The sequence below is a fragment of the Ochotona curzoniae genome, unplaced genomic scaffold (assembly GCF_017591425.1).
Source record: "Ochotona curzoniae isolate NIBS_2020 unplaced genomic scaffold, NIBS_Ocur_1.0 scaffold_4701, whole genome shotgun sequence".
Taxonomy (NCBI): domain Eukaryota; kingdom Metazoa; phylum Chordata; class Mammalia; order Lagomorpha; family Ochotonidae; genus Ochotona; species Ochotona curzoniae.
Window position 1 is genome coordinate 1,470,653 of NW_024467122.1, and position 24,839 is coordinate 1,495,491.

Here is a 24,839-nt window from a genome sequence, read left to right on the forward strand (position 1 = left end):
CCGCACCCAAGTGAACTGCCTGAGCACTCAGTAGGGCCGCACCCAAGTGAACTGCCTGAGCACTCAGTAGGGCCGCACCCAAGTGAACTGCCTGAGCACTCAGTAGGGCCGCACCCAAGTGAACTGCCTGAGCACTCAGTAGGGCCGCACCCAAGTGAACTGCCTGAGCACTCAGTAGGGCTGCACCCAAGTGAACTGCCTGAGTACTTGCATGTGCGGATTCCAGGCACTGGGAACGGCCTGAAAGTAACAACTGTCCTCTTCCCGAAGCCTTCAAGCAGCAAGGTGAGTGAGTAAGCGGAGGTAAGCGTCTATGGGGCTAGAGTGGCGCAGCCAGTGAGCCACCACCTGCAACACCAGCCTCCTATACTTGCACCAGTCTGTGTCCCAGCTGCTCCACCTCTGATCCAACCCCTGCTAACGCACCTGGGAAGGCAGCAAGAAGATGGTCCTGCTGTTTGGGCCCTGCAGCCCGAGTGGGAGACCAGGAAGAAGCTCCAGGCTTCACCCTGGCCCAGATCTGGCAGGTGCAACCACTGAGGGGCGTGAGGTGGTGGGTGAAGGACCACCTTCTCTGTCTCTCCCTTTCTGTAAAATGCAGGAAGGAAAGAAAGAAGGCAGGGAGGCAGGGAGGCAGGGAGGGAGGGATGGAGGGAGGGAGGGAAGAAAGCAGGGAGGCAGGGAGGGAGAGAGGGAGGCAGGGAAGCAGGGAGGCACGGAGGGAAGCAGGGAAGCCGGGAGGCACGGAGGGAAGCAGGGAAGCCGGGAGGCACGGAGGGAGGGAGGGAGGCAAGGAGGGAGGGAGGGAGGGAAGAAAGCAGGGAGGGAGGGAGGGAAGAAAGCAGGGAGGCAGGGAGGGAAGAAAGCAGGGAGGGAGGGAGGGAAGAAAGCAGGGAGGGAGGGAGGGAAGAAAGCAGGGAGGCAGGGAGGGAGAGAGGGAGTGAGAGAGGGAGGGAGGGAGGGAAGGAGGGAGGGAGGAAGGCAGGCAGGGAAGCAGGGAAGCAGGGAGGCAGGGAGGAAGGCAGGGAGGGAGGGAGGGAAGGAGGGGAGAGGAGGGAGAGGTGGGGGAGGAGAAAGGTGGTGGGTGGCATGTTCCATGGCTGGCTCTCCTTCCTAGTCTCCGTGCTCAGTGTGCCTTGGCATCAGGGGTCCAGCTGCAGCTACATCCCTAACGCCCCTCCCACCGTGCTGCAAGCCCACCCCTGCGGCACACAGGTGGGGCCTCTGCAGAGGTTCTGGAATCAGTGGCGGAGAGACCAAGAGCACGCCTCACCTGAGCTGCACCGCTCCTCCCCACTCAGCTGGGGACAGGCCGGTTACACGTGAGCACACAGCCAGACACAGCCAGCTTCACCCAGGACAGCGCATGCCTCACACGCCCTGCCCTTCTTGAGCTGTCCGCTCCCCCTCCCATACATCCATGGAGAGGGGGAGGCATCTTTGTCCTTAAGCTCCTCGTAGTCTTTACAAACGGATATCAGTGGTTAACTCAGTGTATGAAACAAAAATTTGAATTACATTCTCAATTTATAAAACATACAACTCCTGCTTTAACCATAACGTATAAACAAACATACACACTGAGTGATCTTAACACATCAGTGGAAAATCAGCTTACTACAAAAGCTGGGGGACGGAAGTTTCCTTAGTTCTCTTTCCATTTTTGTGAGGCCAGACCTGGACCAGGTGTGTGAGCAGCAGCACTGCCAAGGGCCGATTCTGGAACAGTCCGCGGGTTCTGTGACTTCTTTCACGATCCCACCTTGCAAAGCGCACCTGTGCACTCAGTACTCAGACCTGCTCGATGCAACACGAAAAGGTCAGAATCAGCTGTCAGCCCACACAGGCTGTCACGGCAGGCTCCGTCGCCGCTCAGAAGGCACGTCACTACGCAAGCAGCCCCTCTCTGAATGGCTCCGAGGCGCTTAGACTGACCCATACTGACCGCCTTTGGCATGACGCGACCAGCACGTGCAAGAGAACTTCTCTAGGTACTGAGACAAGCACTGCAACCTGCAAACACAAGCAAAAGCCCCAAAGTGCCATCCTCGATGACACAGGCTGGAAGGCAGGAGGGGGTAGGGATGGAATAGTCCCTTTCACCCCCTGGTTTCTGCAGGGGCCACAACATCTTCCTCACGTTTTAATTGTCAAAAAACATTTTTTAAAGATTTATTCATTTTCATTATCAAGGCAGATTTATAGAGAGACAGAGAAAGATCTTCCATCCACTGGTTCACTCCTCAAATGCCTACAACAACCAGAGCCGAAGCCAGGAGCCTCTTCTGAGTCTCCCATGAGGGTACAGGGTCCCAAGGCTTTGAGCCGTCCTCCACTGCTTTCCATGGGAAGTGGAGCAGCTGGGACACAGACCAGCATTTTTATCCATATGGGATGCCAGCTTTGCAAAGCAGAGCATTAGCCAGTTGAACAATAGCACCAACCCCCAAAAAAGATCTTTTAACATGAGCATTATATGAAATTTAGTGTCCACAAATAAACTGGGAAGCCAGTCACAGCCATCTGATTCCACATGGCCAGTGGCCAGCTGGCATCACCAGGACCACAACAACTAGGCGGCCTTCACAGAGGGCCAAGACCACCGGGTGGCAGCCACTACCACTTACTACTGAGAAACCTTTACAGAAACCACTTTTGTCATTTCCCACCTGAAAGTCTAAGAACCAGTCTGTCTTTTCCAGATCAGAATTATCCTTCCGTTTGAAAGCCAACCTAATGTCCCCTGGGCCCCGGGGACAGGACGGCTAGCCACACAGGTGGCCAGGACTGCCACACCAAGGCTCTCCAAACAGCCTCTCTCCCACTCCCCAACAGAAGTAAGGAAGCTTAAAACTGCGTTCATATCTCTGTGGTTTTTTAGTGTTGAGTCATACTGCCTTATGCTCAAAATATGAAAGAAAAGAATGCAGAGGCCTCAATCACTTCAAAGCATCTTGGGATGTGGATCCCACAGGCCTTGGAATCCAAGTCTCTGTTTCCTGGAAGAAGGGCTCTCTGGGCTGACAAAGCCATGACCAGACAAGTGTGTCTCCACCCACCACTACTTAGGATGACCTTGAAAGATCAACCGAGGAGGGCCAGGAAGAAATGACAGCCAGATCTCAAATCAGGCATGCTGCCGGGGTACCTGCCTTACCCCAAGCCTGCTGGAGGGACGCCCAGGAAACCACCCGCTGTCTGCAGGAGCACATGACCCCCCTCTGGGGTGGTTCTCAGTACACACTGGGAGATGATCTCAGGGCAGCGCACCCCACCCAGTGCTTCCCACGGCCCCTTCTGTAGCAACAGGAGCTCAGCAGACCGGCTGCTCAGACACTTCCCATGTCTGCACCCAGAGCGGAAGCACCCCTGACCTTGAGCGGGACCACCTCTGACAGATGACACCAGCACAACAGAAACACTACACTGACTCGGCCCTGCCTGAGCACTGAGATTCAAAATCCACACCGCCTCCTCCAGCCTGGGTTAAAGTAACACAAGCTTACTACTAATCACTTCTTTCCTGAGAAAAGAGGTTTTTATAAAAGGATTATAAAGATAAAAAGAGTTCCAGTGGTGGACGCGGTCTTAGTCCCGCCCACCCCATCAACTCACATGGTTGAACAGCACAGGACCAACCTTTCCATAATTACAGTCAAACCATGTTGGACTCAAACTTTCCTCCCCACACAAGACCCAGCCTGCCTGCCTTCCCATGAGATGCTGGCACCAGCTGAGGAGTTCCTTTAACTGGGAAAAGCAGCAGGCGAGGTAACAACGGGAGGAGGTGTCCAAGGGACACAGCAAGAAGCAAGTCACTGAGGCCAGACAGGCTGGGAGCTCTCCTACCTGGGTCGAGGCTAGCTCTCATCCACAGGAGGGGGATGGAAGCAGCTCTCCTACCTGGGTCAGGCCCAGCTCTCATCCACAGGAGGGGGATGGAAGCAGCTCTCCTACCTGGGTCGAGGCTAGCTCTCATCCACAGGAGGGGGACGGAAGCAGCTCTCCTACCTGGGTCGAGGCTAGCTCACAGGAGGGGAACAGAGGCAGCTATCCTACCTTGGACGAGGCTAGCTCACAGCCACAGGAGTCAGGAGGGGGACAGAGGCAGCTCTCCTACCTGAGTCGAGGCTAGCTCACAGGAGGGGGACGGAGGCAGCTCTCTTACCAAGTGACGGGGGTAGCTCACAGTCAGAGGCACCCACCCTGGCTCTGAGAGGGGCCATGGCACAAAGCGGAAGGACCACACAGCCAGCCAGGAAGCAGTCTGTGGGAGAGGCTGGGCCTGCCCAAGGCTTCTCTAACAGTTCTCTGGCAAGAATTCCCTTCAACAGGCCTGTCCCCCAGGCTACCTCTGAAACCGCACAAGGATGAAGCCTGCATCCTCTCCGGCCATCAACTGAAAATGTTGGGACTTCAAGTCTCGCATGAGTTCAGGAGGCAAATCACATGCAAGCCCAGGCAGTCAGGAAATGCCTGCAGTGGGTAGGAAAGGAAAGGGACCCCGGCCACAAGGCTTAGAGATGGGGCCAGGCGGCAAGAAGGTGGCAGTGCGTGCCAGGGCTGGCTCACACAGGCTCATGACACTGTCAGATCTTCAGGAATTCTGCAGACCTTTGTCACCGTGTGCCCTCTGGCATTGCACCCAGCCTCAGCAGGCAGCCGAGTGCTGCCCGCCCCATCGGCCACCAGGGTCCCATGTGGTCAGCCTTCCTAACAGCGAGGGGTCTTCAGACGAGAACATTCCACATAACAAGAGGGGAGGGACATTGCCACCTGCAAAACCGCCCAGAATGGGGGACGTGCCTGTGGCCACGTTCAAGAGCACCCAGGCCATCTGTCACTTAGACGTATGACTGATGGACGCTGAAGGGACAGAGTGGACACAGGGCAGTAAGCTGTCATCCACTCGGGGTATTCTCTGCAAAGGGTACATAGTGATCTTCCACTATTTTAGAAAATGTTCAAAATTATTAATAAATACTTCCAAAGCTATTTCCAAATAAAAGGTTTAAACAATAAAATTAATGATTATGATAATACAAAAGGCTTTAAGGAATTTTAGGCTAATGTGTAGGACTCACTGTGGGTGCGGATGTTAACACAGCTCTGCCATCAACAGGAATTTCTACAGAAAACAACTCTGGTAAAGGCCAGAGCCTGTCCTCCCTGGCAGAGCCGCTGCTGCCTGAGGAAGGGATGGGCAGACACCAACCCACCTGCAGGACCTCCCAGGCAGGACACGGCACGGCCAGCGGGAGAAGGACATGGCACGGCCAGCGGGAGAAGGACATGGCACGGCCAGCGGGAGAAGGACATGGCACAGCCAGTGGGAGGGAGGACACGGCACGGCCAGTGGGAGAAGGACACGGCACGGCCAGCGGGAGAAGGACACGGCACGGCCAGCGGGAGAAGGACATGGCACAGCCAGTGGGAGGGAGGACACGGCACGGCCAGTGGGAGAAGGACATGGCACGGCCAGCGGGAGAAGGACACGGCACGGCCAGCAGGAGAAGGACACAGCACGGCCAGCGGGAGAAGGACACGGCACAGCCAGTGGGAGAAGGACATGGCACGGCTAGCGGGAGAAGGACATGGCACGGCCAGCGGGAGGAAGGACACGGCACAGCCAGCGGGAGGGAGGACACGGCACGGCCAGCGGGAGAAGGACATGGCACGGCCAGCGGGAGGGAGGACACGGCACGGCCAGCGGGAGAAGGACACGGCACGGCCAGCGGGAGAAGGACATGGCACAGCCAGTGGGAGGGAGGACACGGCACGGCCAGCGGGAGAAGGACACGGCACGGCCAGCGGGAGAAGGACATGGCACAGCCAGTGGGAGGGAGGACACGGCACGGCCAGTGGGAGAAGGACATGGCACGGCCAGCAGGAGAAGGACACGGCACGGCCAGCAGGAGAAGGACACGGCACGGCCAGCGGGAGAAGGACACGGCACAGCCAGTGGGAGAAGGACATGGCACGGCTAGCGGGAGAAGGACATGGCACGGCCAGCGGGAGGAAGGACACGGCACAGCCAGCGGGAGGGAGGACACGGCACGGCCAGCGGGAGAAGGACACGGCACGGCCAGCGGGAGGGAGGACACGGCACGGCCAGCGGGAGGGAGGACACGGCACGGCCAGTGGGAGGGAGGACACGGCACGGCCAGCGGGAGGGAGGACACGGCCGTGGCCGCAGGAGGGGAAAAGCAACCTTCAGGAAGCAAAGAGCTGCTCCCACACAGCAACACGACCTTAACAAGTAAAGATCTACCAGACTGACACGGCCGTGGGCGCGGAGGGGCTCAGGCAGGCAGTGCCGTCCAGCAGGCAGGAGGTGGCCGTGCTGAGCTCCCCACGGCAACCGGAGCACTAGGAAGCAGCGGTGCACCTGCAGGGACGGCCCGGCCGGAAAGGCCACGAGAGGGACACGGCAGAGACCTGAGAGAGGCCCCGAGGCCCTGGGCTTTCAAACAAAGGCCTTTACACTGCAGCCCAGCCAGAAGGCTGAGGAGCAACACAGCGGTGCTTCAACAACTCTCCAAACAGGAAGCTCAGGAAAGACATCCAAGAGAAAAGGCCAGCAAATCGGGACTGGCTTTATTTTAATCGAAATTCATTCAACTATTATGACCTTAATCATCTGACGAAAACCAGGGCCCCTCGCTCTAGAAAGAAATGAATCCCAATACACACACACCAGTGCACACCACTGCTCCTCCCCACACACGTGTACACACCAACACAAACACATGCACACCACCCCATACATGTACACAAACACACCACCACCAAATATGGACATCTCTCCCCCAGACACGCACATCTCCCTTCACACACACCTCCACACACACACACACACATCCACACACATACACACCTCCACACACACACCTCCACACACATACACACCTCCACACACACACACATCCACACACATACACACCTCCACACACACACACACACATCCACACACACACACACCTCCACATACACACACACACCTCCACACACATACACACATCCCCCACATAAACCTCACACACACCTCCCTCACACACACACACCTCCATCCACACACACACCTCCACACACACACACACCTCCACACACACACATACACACCTCCACACACACACACACATCCCCCACATAAACCTCACACACACCTCCCTCACACACACACACCTCCACACACACACCTCCACACACACACACACATCCCCCACATAAACCTCACATACACCTCCATCCACACACACCTCCCTCACACACATACACATCCACACACATACACACCTCCATCCACACACATACACACCTCCACACACACACACCTCCCTCACACACACACACACATCCCCCACAAACACCCACAACACCCCACCACACACACCTCCCTCACACACACACACATCCACACACATACACACCTCCACACACACACATACACACCTCCACACACACACACCTCCCTCACACACACACACACACCTCCATCCACACACATACACACCTCCACACACACACCTCCACACACACATACCTCCCTCACATAAACCTCACACACACCTCCACACACACACCTCCATCCACACACATACACACCTCCACACACACACCTCCACACACACACACACATCCCCCACATAAACCTCACACACCTCCACACACACACCTCCATCCACACACATACACACCTCCACACACACACCTCCACACACACACACATCCCCCACATAAACCTCACACACACCTCCACACACACACCTCCATCCACACACATACACACCTCCACACACACACCTCCACACACACACACACATCCCCCACAACACCCACATACACCCCACACACACACACCCCACCACACACACACACCTCCACCACACACAACACCCCACACACACACACACACCCCCACACAACCCACACACACCCCACACACACCACCCTCACACACACCACCACACACACACCACCCCACACACACCCCACACAACACACCACCACACACACACACACACCTCCACACACACACACACCCCCCACATAAACCTCACACACACCTCCACACACACACACACCCCACAACACCCACACACACCACCACACACACACCCACCACACACCTCCACACACACACACCACCCCACACACAACACACCCCACACACACCACCACACACACACACACACCCCCACAAACCTCACACACACCCCCCACACACAACACACCCCACCACACACACACCCCACACACACACCCCCACACACACACACACCACCACACACACACCACCACACACACACACACACACCCCACACAAACCCACACACACCCCACACACACACCCCACCACACACACACACCACCACACACACACCCACACACACACACACACCCCCACAACACCCACACACCCCACACACACACCCCACCACACACAACACACCCCACACACACACCCCACACACACACACACACCCCCACAAAACCCACACACACCCCACACACACCTCCCCACACACACCACCACACACACACCACCCCACACACACCTCCACACAACACACCTCCACCACACACACACACACCCCACACACACACACACCCCCACACAACCCACACACACCTCCACACACACACACACCCCCACAACACCCACACACACCCCACACACACACACCTCCCTCACACACATACACACCCCCTCACACACATACACACCTCCACACACACACATACACACCTCCACACACACACATCCCCCACAAAACCCACACACACCCCACACACACACACCACCTCACACACACCCCCACACACACACACCCCCACCACACACATACACACCTCCACACACACACCCCACACATACACACCTCCCTCACACACATACACACCTCCATCCACACACATACACACCTCCACACACACACACATCCCCCACATAAACCTCACACACACCTCCACACACACACACCTCCCTCACACACATACACACCTCCCTCACACACATACACACCTCCACACACACACATACACACCTCCACACACACACATCCCCCACATAAACCTCACACACACCTCCACACACACACACCTCCCTCACACACACCTCCACACATACACACCTCCATCCACACACATACACACCTCCACACACACACCTCCACACATACACACCTCCCTCACACACATACACACCTCCATCCACACACATACACACCTCCACACACACACACATCCCCCACATAAACCTCACACACACCTCCACACACACACACCTCCCTCACACACACCTCCACACATACACACCTCCATCCACACACATACACACCTCCACACACACACACATCCCCCACATAAACCTCACACACACCTCCACACACACACCTCCCTCACACACCTCCACACACACACACCTCCCTCACACACACACACACACACATCCCCCACATAAACCTCACATACACCTCCACACACACACCTACCCCATATAAACCTCACACACACCTCCACACACACACCCACACATAAACCTCACACACACACCTCCACATACACACCTCCCTTCACAGACACCTCCACACACACACACCTCCCTCACACACACACACACACACACCTCCCCCACATAAACCTCACATACACCTCCACACACACACAACCTCCCTCACATAAACCTCACACACAACTCCACACACACACACACACACCTCCCCACAAAAACCTCACACACAGCTCTCCAGACACACACATCCCTCCCACACACACACCTCCCTACACACATCCCTCACATAAACCTCAACACACACCTCTCCACACATGTTCCCCCCCAGACACCTCCCCCACACACCTCCCTCCCACACATACCTCCACACACACACACCTCCCCACACACATCCCCCACATAAACTTCACACACACACACTCTCCAGACACACACATTCCTCTCACACACACCTCCACATACACACCTCCCCCCCACACACACCTCCCCACACACATCCCCTAAATAAACTTCACACACACACAGCTCTCCAGACACACACATCCCTCCCACACACACCTCCACATACACACCCCCCCACACACACCTCCCTATACACATCCCCCACATAAACTTCACACACACCTCCCCCCCCACACCTCTCCACACACATGTCCCCCCCACAACTCCACACACACACACACCTCCCCACACACATCCCCCCACACCCCTACACACACACCCCACATAAATTTCCCCCACACACGGACATCCCCATACACACACCTATCTAAACTCATACACACACCTCCCCCCATAGACACCTGTCCACACAAACCTCCACGTATACACATCTGTTTGAATTCATTACCCCTACTTGTATACTGCCCCCATCATAGTATATCAACAAAAGGGTATGGAAGGCCTAGCCCAGGAGGGTGAACCTGTGCCAACCATAGCTGTAGCACTCCAGGGAATGCTATTAACACTGTAAAAATACTAAGATGTAGCAGAAGAGAGCATCCCAGAGGCGCTAAACCGAAGAAGGTTTTCAGGGCCCAGAGTGTGAACCAACTCAGCAGGTGCACCATGTGGTACGCCAGGGCTGCAGCCCAGAGACAGGACACAGGAAAACCAGGGATTCGGGCCTTCACAGTCTAGACCTCAGGTGGCCACAGAAGAGCTAGCTTTCTCCATCCTGCGTGGGCCAGGGGAGGTGGCCAGGGCAAGCAATCCGGGAAACTACATCTCACTGGACCACTTCTTGACCCACAGGAACTAGGCCAGCAGATGGCGCTCGTCTGTGGTTCCCTCCCAGAGAACTGTGGCAGAAGCTGAAGGACAAGCTGGAGTCACTTCACGATAATGAGAGAGCGGCTTTGAAACACTTATTACACACGGCACACAGGTAGGCTCTTCATCTTTCCATTCCATGTCTCCATCCATCCTTGGCCCCGTGCTCTGCACAGCTCAACTGGCCAGAAGGTGCACACACACTCCTGGCCCCTCCCCGAGGTTCCACAACCCTCTGGAATGCATCCCACAAACAAACCACTTGAAGGACCAGTGACTTGGTCAAAATGTAGAGAGGACTGGGTTAGCACTGTGGCATGGTAGTACCAGCATGCCCTCCGAGCGCCGGTGCTGGACCCTGCTGCTATGTGCTCACACACTGGGAAAACCAGCAGATGCCCTCAGCTGCCAGGCCTGAGGCGGGCCCACAGGGTCCGGCAGATGGGACGGGCTCTCCTGGTCTTTCCAACAGGTTAATAATGCTTTCTTTAAAACTGCACGAGGACAGAAGATTTTTATTAGTTCTTGATCAATGCTTAATCAAAATCTTATTAAAAAAGGAGTGGGGAGTGATTAGATAACACCTACTAAGATAGATAACACACTTCTCTGGCCCCACAGGCAAGGGGCTTCTCCCCCGACCGCCCCTTTCCCACGGGGCATGTGACCCTGCGGGATAAGGGAGCAGGACAGGCTGTCCTTAGACAATTGAACTCTGTCGCTCACTGCCTTCCTGGAGCTGGGTCTGCAGGCTCCAGGGGAACCAGGAGTCTCCCCCAGCGGTCCCTGCGATTGTGGGACAGGCCCCACGGGAGATGCTATGCTCCAGGGGCATCCTTCAGCATGCTCGGCCTGGGCTGGCTGGCCCGACGGCACAGTGCCTTCACTGAGAGCAGGTGACGTGGCCAGAGGCTGAGGACAACACATCATGGCGTTCCTGCAGACGCAAAGCCCGTCTTCTGTCCCGTCCACAGGCAGATCGCAGCCCCTCTCCGGTCTCTGAGCCCATCAGGCCAGGCGACAGCCAGTCCTAAAGAGGGCACTCCTAACATGGGGTGCAGCACACTACAAGACCACAGAAAAAAGTGATTCAGAGTCAGCAAGTGCCTCGACACCAGCTTTATCCAGGACAGGAAGCTCTGCTTGGTGGGGGGCGGGGAACAACATGGCCGCGGCACCTGTCCTTGGCACTGGCCAGTGTCCCCAAGCATCAGCAGCTCCCACAGCAACACCTCCCACACCAGGCCGTCCCTCAGAGAGGAAGGGCAATCCTTTCCACAGCCACACGCCTAACGTGCCAGATGCTTACGATGGGTCAACACGGCTTTAACCGTATCACGCAGATTAAAATGACTAATTCCTCAAGAATATATAAAGTGCTAGTATTTTATCAAGGTATGCCAAGTGCCTAGAATAAACACAAAATACATTACCCAATCTCAAAGAAATGAGAAATGGTAGGAAAGAGGGTTCCATGGGCCAAAAGGGGAACATGCAACCTGTCCCATGAAGCAAGTGTTCGCTGAGAATCCACGCCCCCTGCCGGTCACTCGGCGCAAGCCAGACTCAGCGGTCACCCAAGGCAAGCTCTACCACACTGGAAACGCACAAGGGCCTTTCCCACCTATACACCAGGACCAGTGCTGTGGTGCTGAGGGCAGCACGGTGGGACATCCTGGAGGAACGCCCATGTGTGGCCAGCGGCTCTACTTCTGACTGAGCTCCCTGCAGAGGGGCCTGGGAGACAACCAAGGACAGCCAAGTGCTGACACTACATGGGAGATGCAGATAGGAGCCCAGGCTCGCTCGCTCGCTCACTCTCAAGAAACAAATCTTTTTTTAAAAATTAGGTAAATAAAAATTTGAAAGTGCACGTGATTCTCCATGGTTCAGGCATGCATACACTACAGGATCTGAACGGAACCCCGAATACAGATGAGAAATGTGCAGGGCTGGGACGCCACAGCCATGAGCCTTGCTGACCTGTCAGGCCACCGGAGGACACTCCCGATCCCATGCTCACTGGAGGATACTCCCGGGCCCATGCTCACCGGAGGACACTCCCGGGCCCATGCTCACCAGAGGACGCTCCCGGGCCCATGCTCACCAGAGGACACTCCCTGAGCCATGCTCACCAGAGGACACTCCCGGGCCCATGCTCACCAGAGGACACTCCCGGGCCCATGCTCACCAGAGGACACTCCCAGGCCCATGCTCACCGGAGGACACTCCCGGGCCCATGCTCACCGGAGGACACTCCTGATCCCATGCTCACCAGAGGACACTCCTGGGCCCATGCTCACCGGAGGACACTCCCGGGCCCATGCTTACCGGAGGACACTCCCGGGCCCATGCTCACCGGAGGGCACTCCCGGGCCCATGCTTACCAGAGGACACTCCCGGGCCCATGCTCACCGGAGGGCACTCCCGGGCCCATGCTCACCGGAGGACACTCCCAGGCCCATGCTCACCGGAGGACACTCCCGGGCCCATGCTCACCGGAGGACACTCCCGGGCCCATGCTCACCAGAGGATACTCCTGGTGGCCAACACTCAGGATGCAAGGTTCAGTCAGTGCCTTCCCTTGAGCCACAAATCTTTTTCTTTTGAAATTTATTTTTTATTGGAGAGGCATAGGTATAGGAAGACAGACAGAAAGCTCTTCCATTCACTGGTTCACTCCCCAAGTGGCCACAATGGCCAGAGCTGAGCTGATTCAAAGCCAGGAGCCTGGAGCTTCTCACATCTCCCACGCGCGTTCAGGGTCCTAAGGCTTTAGGCTGTCCTCTGCTGCTTTCCCAGACCACAAGCAGAGAACTGGATGGGAACTGGAACATCTGGAATATGAACCAGTGCCCATTTAGGATCCCAGCACACATAAGGCAAAGATTTTAACCACGAGGCTACCACACTGGACCCAAGACTCACAAACGTTCACCAGAAGTAGGCCCTCTCTTTGGTAACCACACATTCAAACTGCCCCAAGGAAACCCCAAGCTCCACCTGGGTGCACATCAGCCACTCACACCGAGAGGCCAAAGGAGCCAGCACCTAGGATGGAAGGAGGGGCGGAGCGAGGGCTGGACCGCACAGCCAGCCACAGGCCAAGGGTGCTGGGAGACCAGTGCCTGCAAGCAAATCCACAAAGATGAGTGGGGCTGTCATGCTAAGCATGAGGCCGGTGGGGAGATGTGCCAGGGGTGTGGCAGAGGAAAGCTGCAGTTCAGCTGGCAATGGTTAACCTGTAGCACCACTGACTCCGCAGGGAGTGTGCCAGGAGGAACTTCCAAACCCCCAAATGCAAACTCTGCAAGAGCGCTCCTACTTAACTGCGCAAGAATCACTGTCCGCACCTTGTCCACAGTCTCCTGTCAAACCCACCGGGCCCGAGCGGCTCGCCTGCACCAGGGCCTGCTCTGCCCTGCCTGCGAAGCAGATCTGCCTTCACTAGCCAGATACACAGGAGCTCATTAGAACCGGGGCTAGTGTGTGAAGCCACCGCCTGCGATGCTGGCACCTCACGAGGACTGTAGTCCTGGCTGCCCCACCTCCATCTGGCTCCAGCTAAGGTGCCAGGGAAAGCAGCCAAGACGGCTCGAGGACTCGGGTCCATGCTGTGCAGGCGCACACCTGGATCAAAGTCTAGGCTCCTACTTTCATTGTGGCCCACTCTCAACCCCACTCCAACCGTGACATCCGGTGAGTTATGCAGCTGAAGGAAAAGCACCCCACCTTTCACTCTGCCATTCAAATTAGTCATTCAGTCTTGAAAAAGCTTATACTGTAAAGTACAGTAAGACTAATGCCAGGTGCTAACCCCTTAATCAAGGTACTTCCTGAAAAACACTGCTGCCTGTTCTAAGAGGCAAAGCAGCTTAGCTTACACAGCCCTCAGGGACCACCATAGCACACAGACCATCTACAATCTCATCTCCAGGGACCCCACCCCACCTCCATAGGAACAAAGTGTCCATTCCTGCCAGGCCAGCAAGTGCCACACTGCACACAGGGCCATGTCCCAACTTGCTTCAGAGACCATGGTCCTTCACACTCTGCAGCTCCACCTCTCCATGCCCACCCAGCAGGGCAGGGCCTCCGTCTCCACACCCACCCGAGAAGGCAGGGCCTCCATCTCCACACCCACCCGAGAAGGCAGGACCTCTGTCTCCACGCCCACCCAGCAGGGCAGGGCCTCTATGTCTCTCCATGTCCACCTGGGAAGGCAGGGCCTCCATCTCCACGCCCACCCAGCAGGGCAGGGCCTGTCCACGCCCACCCAGGTGGACACCTCTGCACCCTTTCTTTTGTCAGTTACCCTGGGACTCTGAGCCAGTCAGCACCGAAAGAAATTTGTGCATCCAGACCAGAGGACACACTGGCCTGAATGAACTTGACATTTGCTCTGACACTGACAGCAAGGCTTCCTCCATGTACCAAATGGAGACATGAATCCCTCACTGTTATCTGAAAGCTTGGAATCCATCCAGTGTCTTGGAAAGCATCGTGTAGGCAATGTCCTGAAAAGTGTGTATCCTATGCTCCTTTTTTCTGAAAATATTCAGGAAAAATACAAAAATACAACTACCACACATAAGGGCGGGAACTTCAAAGAAAGTTTCTGAAAACTGGAAAGCCCAACAGAAGGAAACAAATTCTTGATTCAAAGTTAGACCAAAAAACACGTGACAAAGTGTCATTATGTAAATACAGTTCTTTCCTGCAGCTGAGCGGTCCCCAGCCCACAAAAGGCTGAGGCCTCACAGTCAGCTTGCACTCTTAAGGCTGAGGCAGGTAATCCACTTAAGAGATGGGCAGCTGGACCAGGCTCTGGAGGAGCAAAACACACCCAGGGGCCCAGGGAGAAGCCCGGGTGCAGCTCCCCACGCTCAGCAGGCAGGGTCACCCCGCTTCGCCACAGCCACTGCTGCCCATGTGTCTGCCATCCTGCACCAGTCCCAGGGACGGGACCCCAACCACACTTGCCTGATTTTATAAACAGTTATTTAACCTGAACGTCAAAGTTAGGATGGGGGAGGACAACAGACAGAAAATTAGAGAGAGAGAGATCTTCCATCCACTGGTCCACTCCGCAAATGGCCACGCTGGCCAGAGCTGAGCCGATCTGAAGCTGGGAGCCTAAAACCCCCTCAGGGCATCCACGTGGGTGCAGGGACCCAAGGACTTGGGCCAGCCACCGCTTTTCCAGGCCAGCAGCAGGGAGGAAGTGGAGCAGCTGGGATTCAAACTCGTGCCCATACAGGATGCGGATACCACAGGTGGAGGAATAGTCGGCTGCACCACGACAGCCCTGTTCCTTATTTTTCAGAGCCCTGTCCACCCTCTCTGGGCCACTGACTTCTCCAAACCATGGGGTCCCATTCCTTCTGCCCCCTCAGGGAGCCCTGTCCAGCCACCCCAGGCCAGCAGCAGGCGCCACCTAGTGGGAGCGAGGGGATCCGCCTCCAGGGCCTCCAGTTTCCTGCTGGGGGCCAGGGGTTCTGACTGGCATCACTTAGAGCCTACTAAGTCAGCCTTCATTTCTGAAGTAAATCTCATCCACAAGCCACACGTACATGGGTAAAACGTTCTGATGATCCCTACCACAAACCAAGCGGACTGTAACTAGCAATGCTGGTAAGTACAAACTGAAACGCAGCCTCAGCATTTACTCACATATAATGGAGCCTGTTGTGGATTCAGTTTCATGACCCGGGACACTGAAACAGAAGCATAAAAAATAAATCAGAATTAAAATCAAAGTTGTCACCAAAACACACACACCCCACCAAGGTCCTAGATGTGAAGCATGGCTCCATAGGAACAACCCAACGCCCAGCTTCCGGGGAGCTTGGGGAGCAAAGGCGGGCTACGGGCGGGGTGGTAGGCGTTCTTGGGCACCGGGCGCCACTCCTAGGGGCTGGGAGCAAAGTGCAGGCAGTAAAAGACTAAAGGTTTCACACTCAGAAGGCTCCTCAGCCACCAAAGCAAAGCCACTGTGGCACCCTACGGGAACCCTAACCTAGTCCCACATGCGCACAACGCTGCTGCCCCGGGGATGAACTCTGCTCACTAAGGGATAGGCCACCCTTGCCCACAGAGGCCACAGCCTGCCCGGAAACCAGGAGACATCACCCTGCCCTCAGCTAAAAGTACTTTCTAGCCATGAGTCTCAAACCCGCAGCTCCAAGACTTGCCGAAGAGCATGTTCTGCAGTAACTGGGCCGGGCGACCGTGTTGGATTCCACCCAGGACCTGCCAAATGCCAGCCCCCGCCTAACACCCACACCTATGCAGAGCTCCAGCAGCAGCCCTCCTGGGGCAGCAGCAGGCCAGCGACTGCCTGCACCCCTACTCTGGGCAGTCTCTACCAAGCCGGGAACTGCAGCGGGGGCAGCACGGGCACAGAGCATGGAGCGTATAGGAAACCCACAGCACAACCTGGGGCTGCCGACAGCCACAGCCCTACTGAAGCCCCCCAGCACTGGGAAGCCCCCGACAAGGCCAGCTCAGAAGGCAGTTACCACACTCAGGGCAGAGGGCCCCCCAACCCAACCAGCCGGGATCCACCAGTCAGGCGGGCAGATCCCAGGGCCACTGAGCCACCTCCACACTGTCCTCCAGACTCCCTTGGACTCACCACCCCACACTATCTGCCATTTCCTTCCACCTGCCTTCACCCTACGACTTTGGCGGCTTGAGGAGCCACAAGGTACCAGAAACGAGCCTGAGAACTGCAGCAATAACAAACACTCTTCAGGATGCCAAGCCCTTCAGACTGAAGCAGGAAGCAAGGATTACAACACTGAAAGGACACAAGCTTCATTACCTCCTCACTGTGCTAAAACCTCTCCTTTTAAAATTAACTCCCCGGGCCCAGCAGCATGGCCTAGCGGCTAAAGTCCTCGCCTTGAACGCGCTGGGATCCCATATGGGCACCAGTTCTAATCCTGGCAGCTCCACTTCCCATCCAGCTCCCTGCTTGTGGCCTGGGAAAGCAGTCGAGGACGGCCCAAGGCTTTGGAACCCTGCACCCGTGTGGGAGACCCGGAAGAAGTTCCTGGCTCCTGGCTTCGGATCTGTACAGCACCGGCCATTGTGGTCACTTGGGGAGTGAATCATCAGACAGAAGATCTTCCTCTCTGTCTCTCCTCCTCTCTATATATCTGATTTTCCAATAAATAAATAAATCTTTTTTAAAATAAATAAATAATAAAATTAACTCTCCACGCTACCTGGCACTTCAGTCAAGCTCTGCAGGTCCTGTTCAGACCTGCCTGGGAAAAAGGACTGAAAGCTATTTTTTTTTTTTTTTTTTGGCTACAGTTTATGTAACGGGTAAAGAAACCCCAGGCACACATGGACCACATTCAGAGATACTGTGGGCAATAGGAAGGCGGAAGGCACTTCCAGTTGCATCTTGTGCCAGGGAAGACAGGGAGCTCCTCCCCACTGCCTGGCTTCCTGGAGCCTCCCCAGTGAGGGGAGAACACCCTGCCGCTGAGGCACGCCTTCCAGTTCCTGACTCTGAGCTCGCTGCCTGCCTGTGGCACTCCAGTCCCCTGCTAGAGACTTCCACCGTGCTGTGGAAGAGGCTACTACATAGGGCCAGAGGGACACACCTTCCAGTTCCTGACTCTGAGCTCGCTGCCTGCCTGTGGCACTCCAGTCCTGGTTAGACTTCCAAGCTCTCTCCTTTGGTTGTGGTGGGTTCTATGCTCCTTCTCTGTCAAGAGACCATCTTGAAGTATCATTTGTAAGGCAGGTCTTTACCGTGGAAGAATTTGATTTCACTTTCAAAGACAAAGGAAAGCTTTCTTGGGTACGTTATCCTAGGCCGAAAATTTCTTACTTTTATACTCTGGAATATGTCACTCCATTCTCTTCTTGCCTGTTGAGTTTCCTGTTTGAGGTCTCCTGTGAGTTTAACTGGCATTCCTTTATATGTCACTTGACTTTTCTCACGTGCACACTGAAGGATCTTTTCCTTATGATCAACTGAAGAGAGCTTCATGATCATATGTCTTGGTGAAGATCGCTTTTGATCAACCCTGTTGGGAGTTCTGTGCCCCTCCTGGATCTTGTTTCCCAATTCTTTCTCTAGATTAGGGGATTTTCATTTATTATTTCATTGAATGCAGCCTTAAACCCAGCTTCGCTTTCTGCACCTTCTGGGACTCCCATACCTCTTATATTTGGCCTTTTAATGCTGTCTCTTAACTCTTGGATACTTTTTTTAGCTTGACCCAGCTCTGCCTTCAGCTTTTTAATTGCTTCCCCATAGTGACAAGAAATATCTTCCAATTCTGAGATTCTTCTGCTTCCTTCATTCTATTCTGGAGACTCTCCACTGTACTTTAATTTGTTCCACTGTAATCTTATTTTCTGATATATCAGCTTTCATTTGATTCATTTCCTGTGGGACATATTCCTTAAATTCCTTGAACACCTGCTTCACATGCTTCTCATCGTTGATAAGAAGCTTTATAACAAATGTTTTGAATTCTGTATCCCCTGTTTTCTCGATGTCTTCCTCAGTGTACTCTGAAGTTGACAAACGATTTTGCTCCTTTACAGGAGAGTATTCAGTAATATTCATTGTGCCTCTGTCTCTTCTTTTGCTCTTGGTCATTGTACTTTTGGTTAGCAGATTCTTCTCCTTGGGGCAGGTTACTTTTTTTTTTTTTTTTTAAGATTTTATTTTTATTGGAAAGGCAGATATACAGAGAGGAGAGACAGAGAGGAAGATCTTCCATCCGACGATTCACTCCCCAAGTGAGCACAACGGCCGATGCTATGCCAGTCTGAAGCCAGGAGCCTCTTCCGGGTCTCCCACGCGGGTGCAGGGTCCCAAAGCTTTGGGCCGTCCTCGACTGCTTTCCCGGGCCACAGGCAGGAAGCCGGAAGGGAAGCGGGGCTGCCGGGATAGAACCAGCACCCACATGGGATCCCGGGCATGCAAGGCGAGGACTTCAACCACTTGCGCCACAGTGCTGGGCCCGGGGCAGGTTTCTAAGCTGTGTCACCCACAAGGCTATAGTTTGATTTTACTTACAGCAGTTGGTACACAGCTCTTTGTTTGCAGTCAGTTGTGCCACTCCCTCCAGCGAGTTCCAGATCTGGGGTTTATGTTGGACTTACACCGTGGTCTCTGTAGCCCCAGCTCCTGGCTCACCAGTCTCACCTCCTATGATCCCATGCTGTGGCTGCACTGCTGTTGGTACAACCATTCTCCTACTTCTAGTTCAAGCAGTTCAATTCCAAAGATTAGGGAGACACCAGGTGTTCTATATAACTAGATTGTTGGTGGTGCGGATCTTGCCGGAACCTGCTGGCCATTACATCTGAGGACCACATGGTCCTATTCTGACCCGTAGGATGTCAAAATTGTTACTTTCCCTGTGGGACCAGTGCCATACACGGAGCTTGATGTGAGTCCACTCTCAGCTCAGTACTTGTGTACAGCCTTTGCCACTCTGTACCAAATGGCACCTAATGTGCCACTGGTGGAATTTTGGCTCTCCTGGCTGTTAGGTCTGGGGGCTATCCAGACCTATTTTGAGTGGAACCCATAGTTTGTCATGTCAATGCAATGCACTCAGCCATAAATGAGTTTGTTCCTACCTCAGTGCATACGCAGTCCTGTTAGTAAGCCTCTGCCTCCCTCCCTACCCAAATGGCACCCAATGAGACCCTGGTGGGAGTCTGGACTGTGAGATCCACCCTGTTCCTGCACCACCTGTTTGGGATCTGCTGTTGTGTCTCTGCTCCTGGTCCAATCAAATAAATGATCAGGATGGGCAGTTCTTTGCCTGGGTTCACCTCCTGAGCTCCCAGCGAACTCCCCTTCCCACCTGGCTGCCTGTGCCGCTCCAACCAATGGTGGGGCTCAGTTTGCCACTTGCTGACACTGCTGGGTATTTGGTCCTTGCAACACCACACCATTGTCTCCACTGCTTCCCACGTCCATCAGTCTTCAGGCGCCTCACTTCCTTCGGTTTGTCCTCTCCTATGTTCTGGAATGTGCCCTCTCTGCTTCACCCTGGCTAAAGGTTCTCTGTCCGTTTAAACATGTCCCTACCCTATTCTGCCACCCTGATTCTCAGGTTGATTACTTTTGCTAGCCACACTTTTTGCTTTACAATGCTAAATGAAAACAACCATGTGGCCAGCTACCATTGTACTAAAGCAGTACACTAATGCCAAAGCAAGCCTCGCCCAAGTGTAAGGCAACTATCACCCAGAGAAACAAACACCCCTCAAGTCCAACCACGGCCAGCCAGTGCCCACTGCGCTACAGCCTGTGCTCGCTTCTTCCTGCATAGGCCGCCAAGCAGACACCACCCACAGGACAGTCAAGGTTGGGCATGCGGCATTCATACCAGTTGGGAAAGATCGCGTGGGAATGCAGCTGCCACACGGAACCACCACATGGAAACACCGGAGATTGCTTCTGGTGGGGTCTTTTCAAGTGCAAAGATCCTTAGGGAGTTGCCCGCTGGCAAATCAAGGCAGGAAAAACACAAGTCACTGGAAACACTTGCCCCACAGTCCCAGCGCAGCCCTGCAGCTGCAGGCACGACAGAGGCCTCACAGAGCACCAAGCTTCCTTCCAGCACGTACGAATTCTGAAACAACTCCTAAGGAACAGGTAGCGCATCAATGAACAGTGGTACATTTCAAATGTACACAAACAGCTTGGGTCTGAGGCCCAGCTCTGGCTCTGCTTTCTTGGGAAAGTTACCTAAGTGTCATGCTTTATTTTCTAGGATTGTAAATAGGGTAAGTGAGAACAAAAGACATGTGTGTAACACCTAGGCACTGCTAAGCAGAAGGAAGCAGTGGATAGAAAGCTTTTTTAATGGCCTGTTTTAATGGCCTGGTCAGACCTGCCTAGCAGCCAGCTCAGGGGTGATCACAGTCACTTCCAAACTCCACGTCTCCCACACTAACACACTCACTTCCCTGACACCCAATTCTAAGTAAACAGCATGGCCAAGGGCCTTGCAGGGCCCCCTGGCCACTGTGACACATCTCACTGGTGAGGTTCACAGGCTCCCACACTACTCCCAGGGCCCTGCTCTGCCTCTCTGCCACCTGTGGGTCCTTGTTGGGCACTGCCCCAGGCCCATACTTGCCAAGTAGGGCACTGCTCCCAGACCACACATGCCAGGTTGGGCAGTGCCCCTGACCCACATGCGCCATGTTGGACACACCCCAGCCCACACATACCTTGTTGGGCACTGCCCCAGCCCATACATGCCAGGTTGGGCAGTGCCCCTGACCCACAGTGCCATGGTGGGCACAGCCCCGGCCCACACATACCTTGTTGGGCACTGCTCCCAGCGCACACATGCCAGGTTGGGCAGTGCCCCTGACCCACATGCGCCATGTTGGACACACCCCAGCCCACACATACCTTGTTGGGCACTGTCCCAGCCCATACATGCCAGGTTGGGCAGTGCCCCTGACCCACATGTGCCATGGTGGGCACAGCCCCGGCCCACACATACCTTGCTCATGAGTCTCTACTGGTGCTGCCGTCCTCCCCCCTCGCAGAATCCGACCATCTGAGCCACACGGCCAGCAGTCGGTCAGCTCTGCTCCGAGCTCCCGCCTCCTCCTGCACCTGCCTTCTCAGCGTGACAGCATGTGCCCCCCTCAGCCCTGGCCAGCACACACTATGGGGACACTGATAGCAGCACTGCTTGTTTGGTGGCACAGTATCCACAGCTCAAGCGAGTGGCAGCTCATTAAAGATGGTCTGGGCTGTGTCACAGGTCAAGCCAAGCAGGTGTAAAAGGCAAAGTGCTTAACATGGGGAAGTGAAGCCCACGGGCAGGGAAGGCAGAACCCCCGCAGCTTCAGGAAAGGCAGGGCGGAGCCCAGGGGGGAGGACAACACAGAGCAGGCTTTCTTTTTTTAGTGTTTGACATGGCCTTGTGGTTTCCGGTAAAAATGGTTGTTGCTGCTCTGCAGAGCTGTGTACAGAGAAGAAAACTTGCAGCAGCCATTCCACAGGTGAGGACTCTGAGCCAGCTGCATCCTGTTAGCCAAAGGAAGTGGAACTACACCCCCCAGGAGCTCCAGACACAGCGCAGCATGACCATAAATTCTCTGAGCACTGACACTCGCATCCCTGTGGTAGGAATAAATTTTAAATTTAGAAAAGTTCACACACAGCTGGGATTTATGTAAATTAACTTCTTCAGGAGTGAAAATAGATATCCGGAGACGAGACTGCCCCCAGTCCCTCCAGCTGTCGCCAGAGCAAGACCTAATGCTGCAGGGACTCCAGCACGGCGCACCCTGCAACCACAGGGTCTCACCCCGACACGCCCAGTGCCTCAGGGGCTACTCCGAGACACTTCTGGGACAGTCCACGAGCACAGAGCACAGGGCTCCCATGAGGCAGCCAGAGGAGCAGGTGTGAAAACGGCTGTGACGCCTCGGGACGGACAGACTCCACGGCGCGAGGTCCTCCCGGCAGCATACCAAGGATGGACGTCAGAAAACAGGAGAGGCAACGGGATGTTGAACTCAACACGGGAAAAAACATTCTATAAATAAATCTGTGTACATCGTAACTAGAAAGAAATTTTAAATTTCTACATTTAAAATCTCTACCACAGGGATGCAAGTGTCAATGCTAAAGACAAGGAAACTCTAATACACCGATCTCCTACCAAAGACTTTGATAAATGTTGATTTATTGCTTAGATGAAAACCGGTAGTTCTAACTGGCAATTTCTAGTCATAAAACATCCTTGGTTTGTGCAAGCCCTTGTAGATTCATTCTGTTCTACAGAACATACAACGAGCAGAAATAACTTAAAAATAAGTCAATTTAAGGTGGAAAACAACTAGGAACAGTCAATTTAAGAAGCAAAAAAAAAAGATCAGCACACCCACATTTAACAGACGAGATGCCACGTCAACACAGAACTGTGACACACAGCCGACATTCTTCTCAGGGACTCGACTAGCAGACAGCACGCAGGGACAGCTCGCTGTGAAGGCGCTGCCGGGGACGCCACAGCCCAGAGCCAAGACCTTGAGCCCTTGTTCCTCTCCCATGTGCAGCTCTGTGCAAGTGCGCATCCGGGCAGGCACATGGTGGGCGGCCCCACTGCACGGGTCCCTGCATGCCCACATGGGAGTCCAAGGCTGGGTTCTGGGCTCAGGACTGGCCATTACAGGAACCCAGGAAGCAACCCAGGAGATCAAAGATCCCTCTTTTCTCTGTTTTATGTTCTTTAAATATTATTCATTTTCTATTGGGAAGGCAGAGAGAAGGAGGCATAGAGAGAAAGATCTTGCATCTGCTGGATCAATCCCCAAATGGCCTCAACTGCTGGGATTGGGCTGATCTGGAGAGGGGTTTCTTCCAGGTCTCCCACACAAGTGCAGGCTTGGGGTCGTCCTTCACTGCTTTCCCAGGCCACAAGCAGGGCACTGGATGGCAAGTGGAACAGCCAGGCACCAACCAGCATGCATGTGGGATTCCGGCACTTGCCATCGGCCAGGCCGTGTCTCCACCACTGAAGAAAAGTGACGGAGCTGGGCAGCAGGCACAGAGGAGACGGCGAGCATGAAGCCACAGCACCTAAAGGCAGAGACTTCAGACCACCAGGGAGGACCAGCCCGAAGGACAATGCACCAGCTGCAACGCCACAGCGGCACAGTTAGACGGCAGCCAGAATCCACACTGATCTGAAAGCCTGAGCAACTAAGGTGACCCAAACGCCACACCCAGTTAAAAATCTCATGCCGGCTACAGGCTGGCTGGCTGGCTTAGGGCCTGGGAGAAGGGTCTGGGAGAGGAGGCGGCAGAAGCCCAGCCCCCATTAGCTAGTACCCACCTCCCCTGTGTACAACCCAGACAGGCATCCATGTGCAAGAGTGCCCAGGGCAGGGGATCCAGCAGAAGGTACACCTGCTCTGGGACAACCTCAAGGCCCACATTTGGGGAATAAAGTGCTCACCCTTACCTGCTCCTGAAAAACAGGATGAGCTGGAAAAGCTCCAACTTAAAACTTCTTTAGGTGACTTATGC

At 54.8% G+C, this 24,839-nt stretch overlaps 1 protein-coding gene across 1 annotated transcript in view; it reads right to left on the reverse strand.

Annotated features, from left to right (window-relative positions):
* Positions 1-24,839, reverse strand: part of LOC121149261 (A-kinase anchor protein 13-like) — a 100,244-nt gene that overhangs the window by 44,673 nt on the left and 30,732 nt on the right. The window contains exon 2 of the mRNA XM_040969764.1: positions 16,460-16,503. Within this exon, the coding sequence (XP_040825698.1) occupies positions 16,460-16,503 (44 nt within the window). The remainder of the gene's footprint in view (positions 1-16,459; positions 16,504-24,839) is intronic.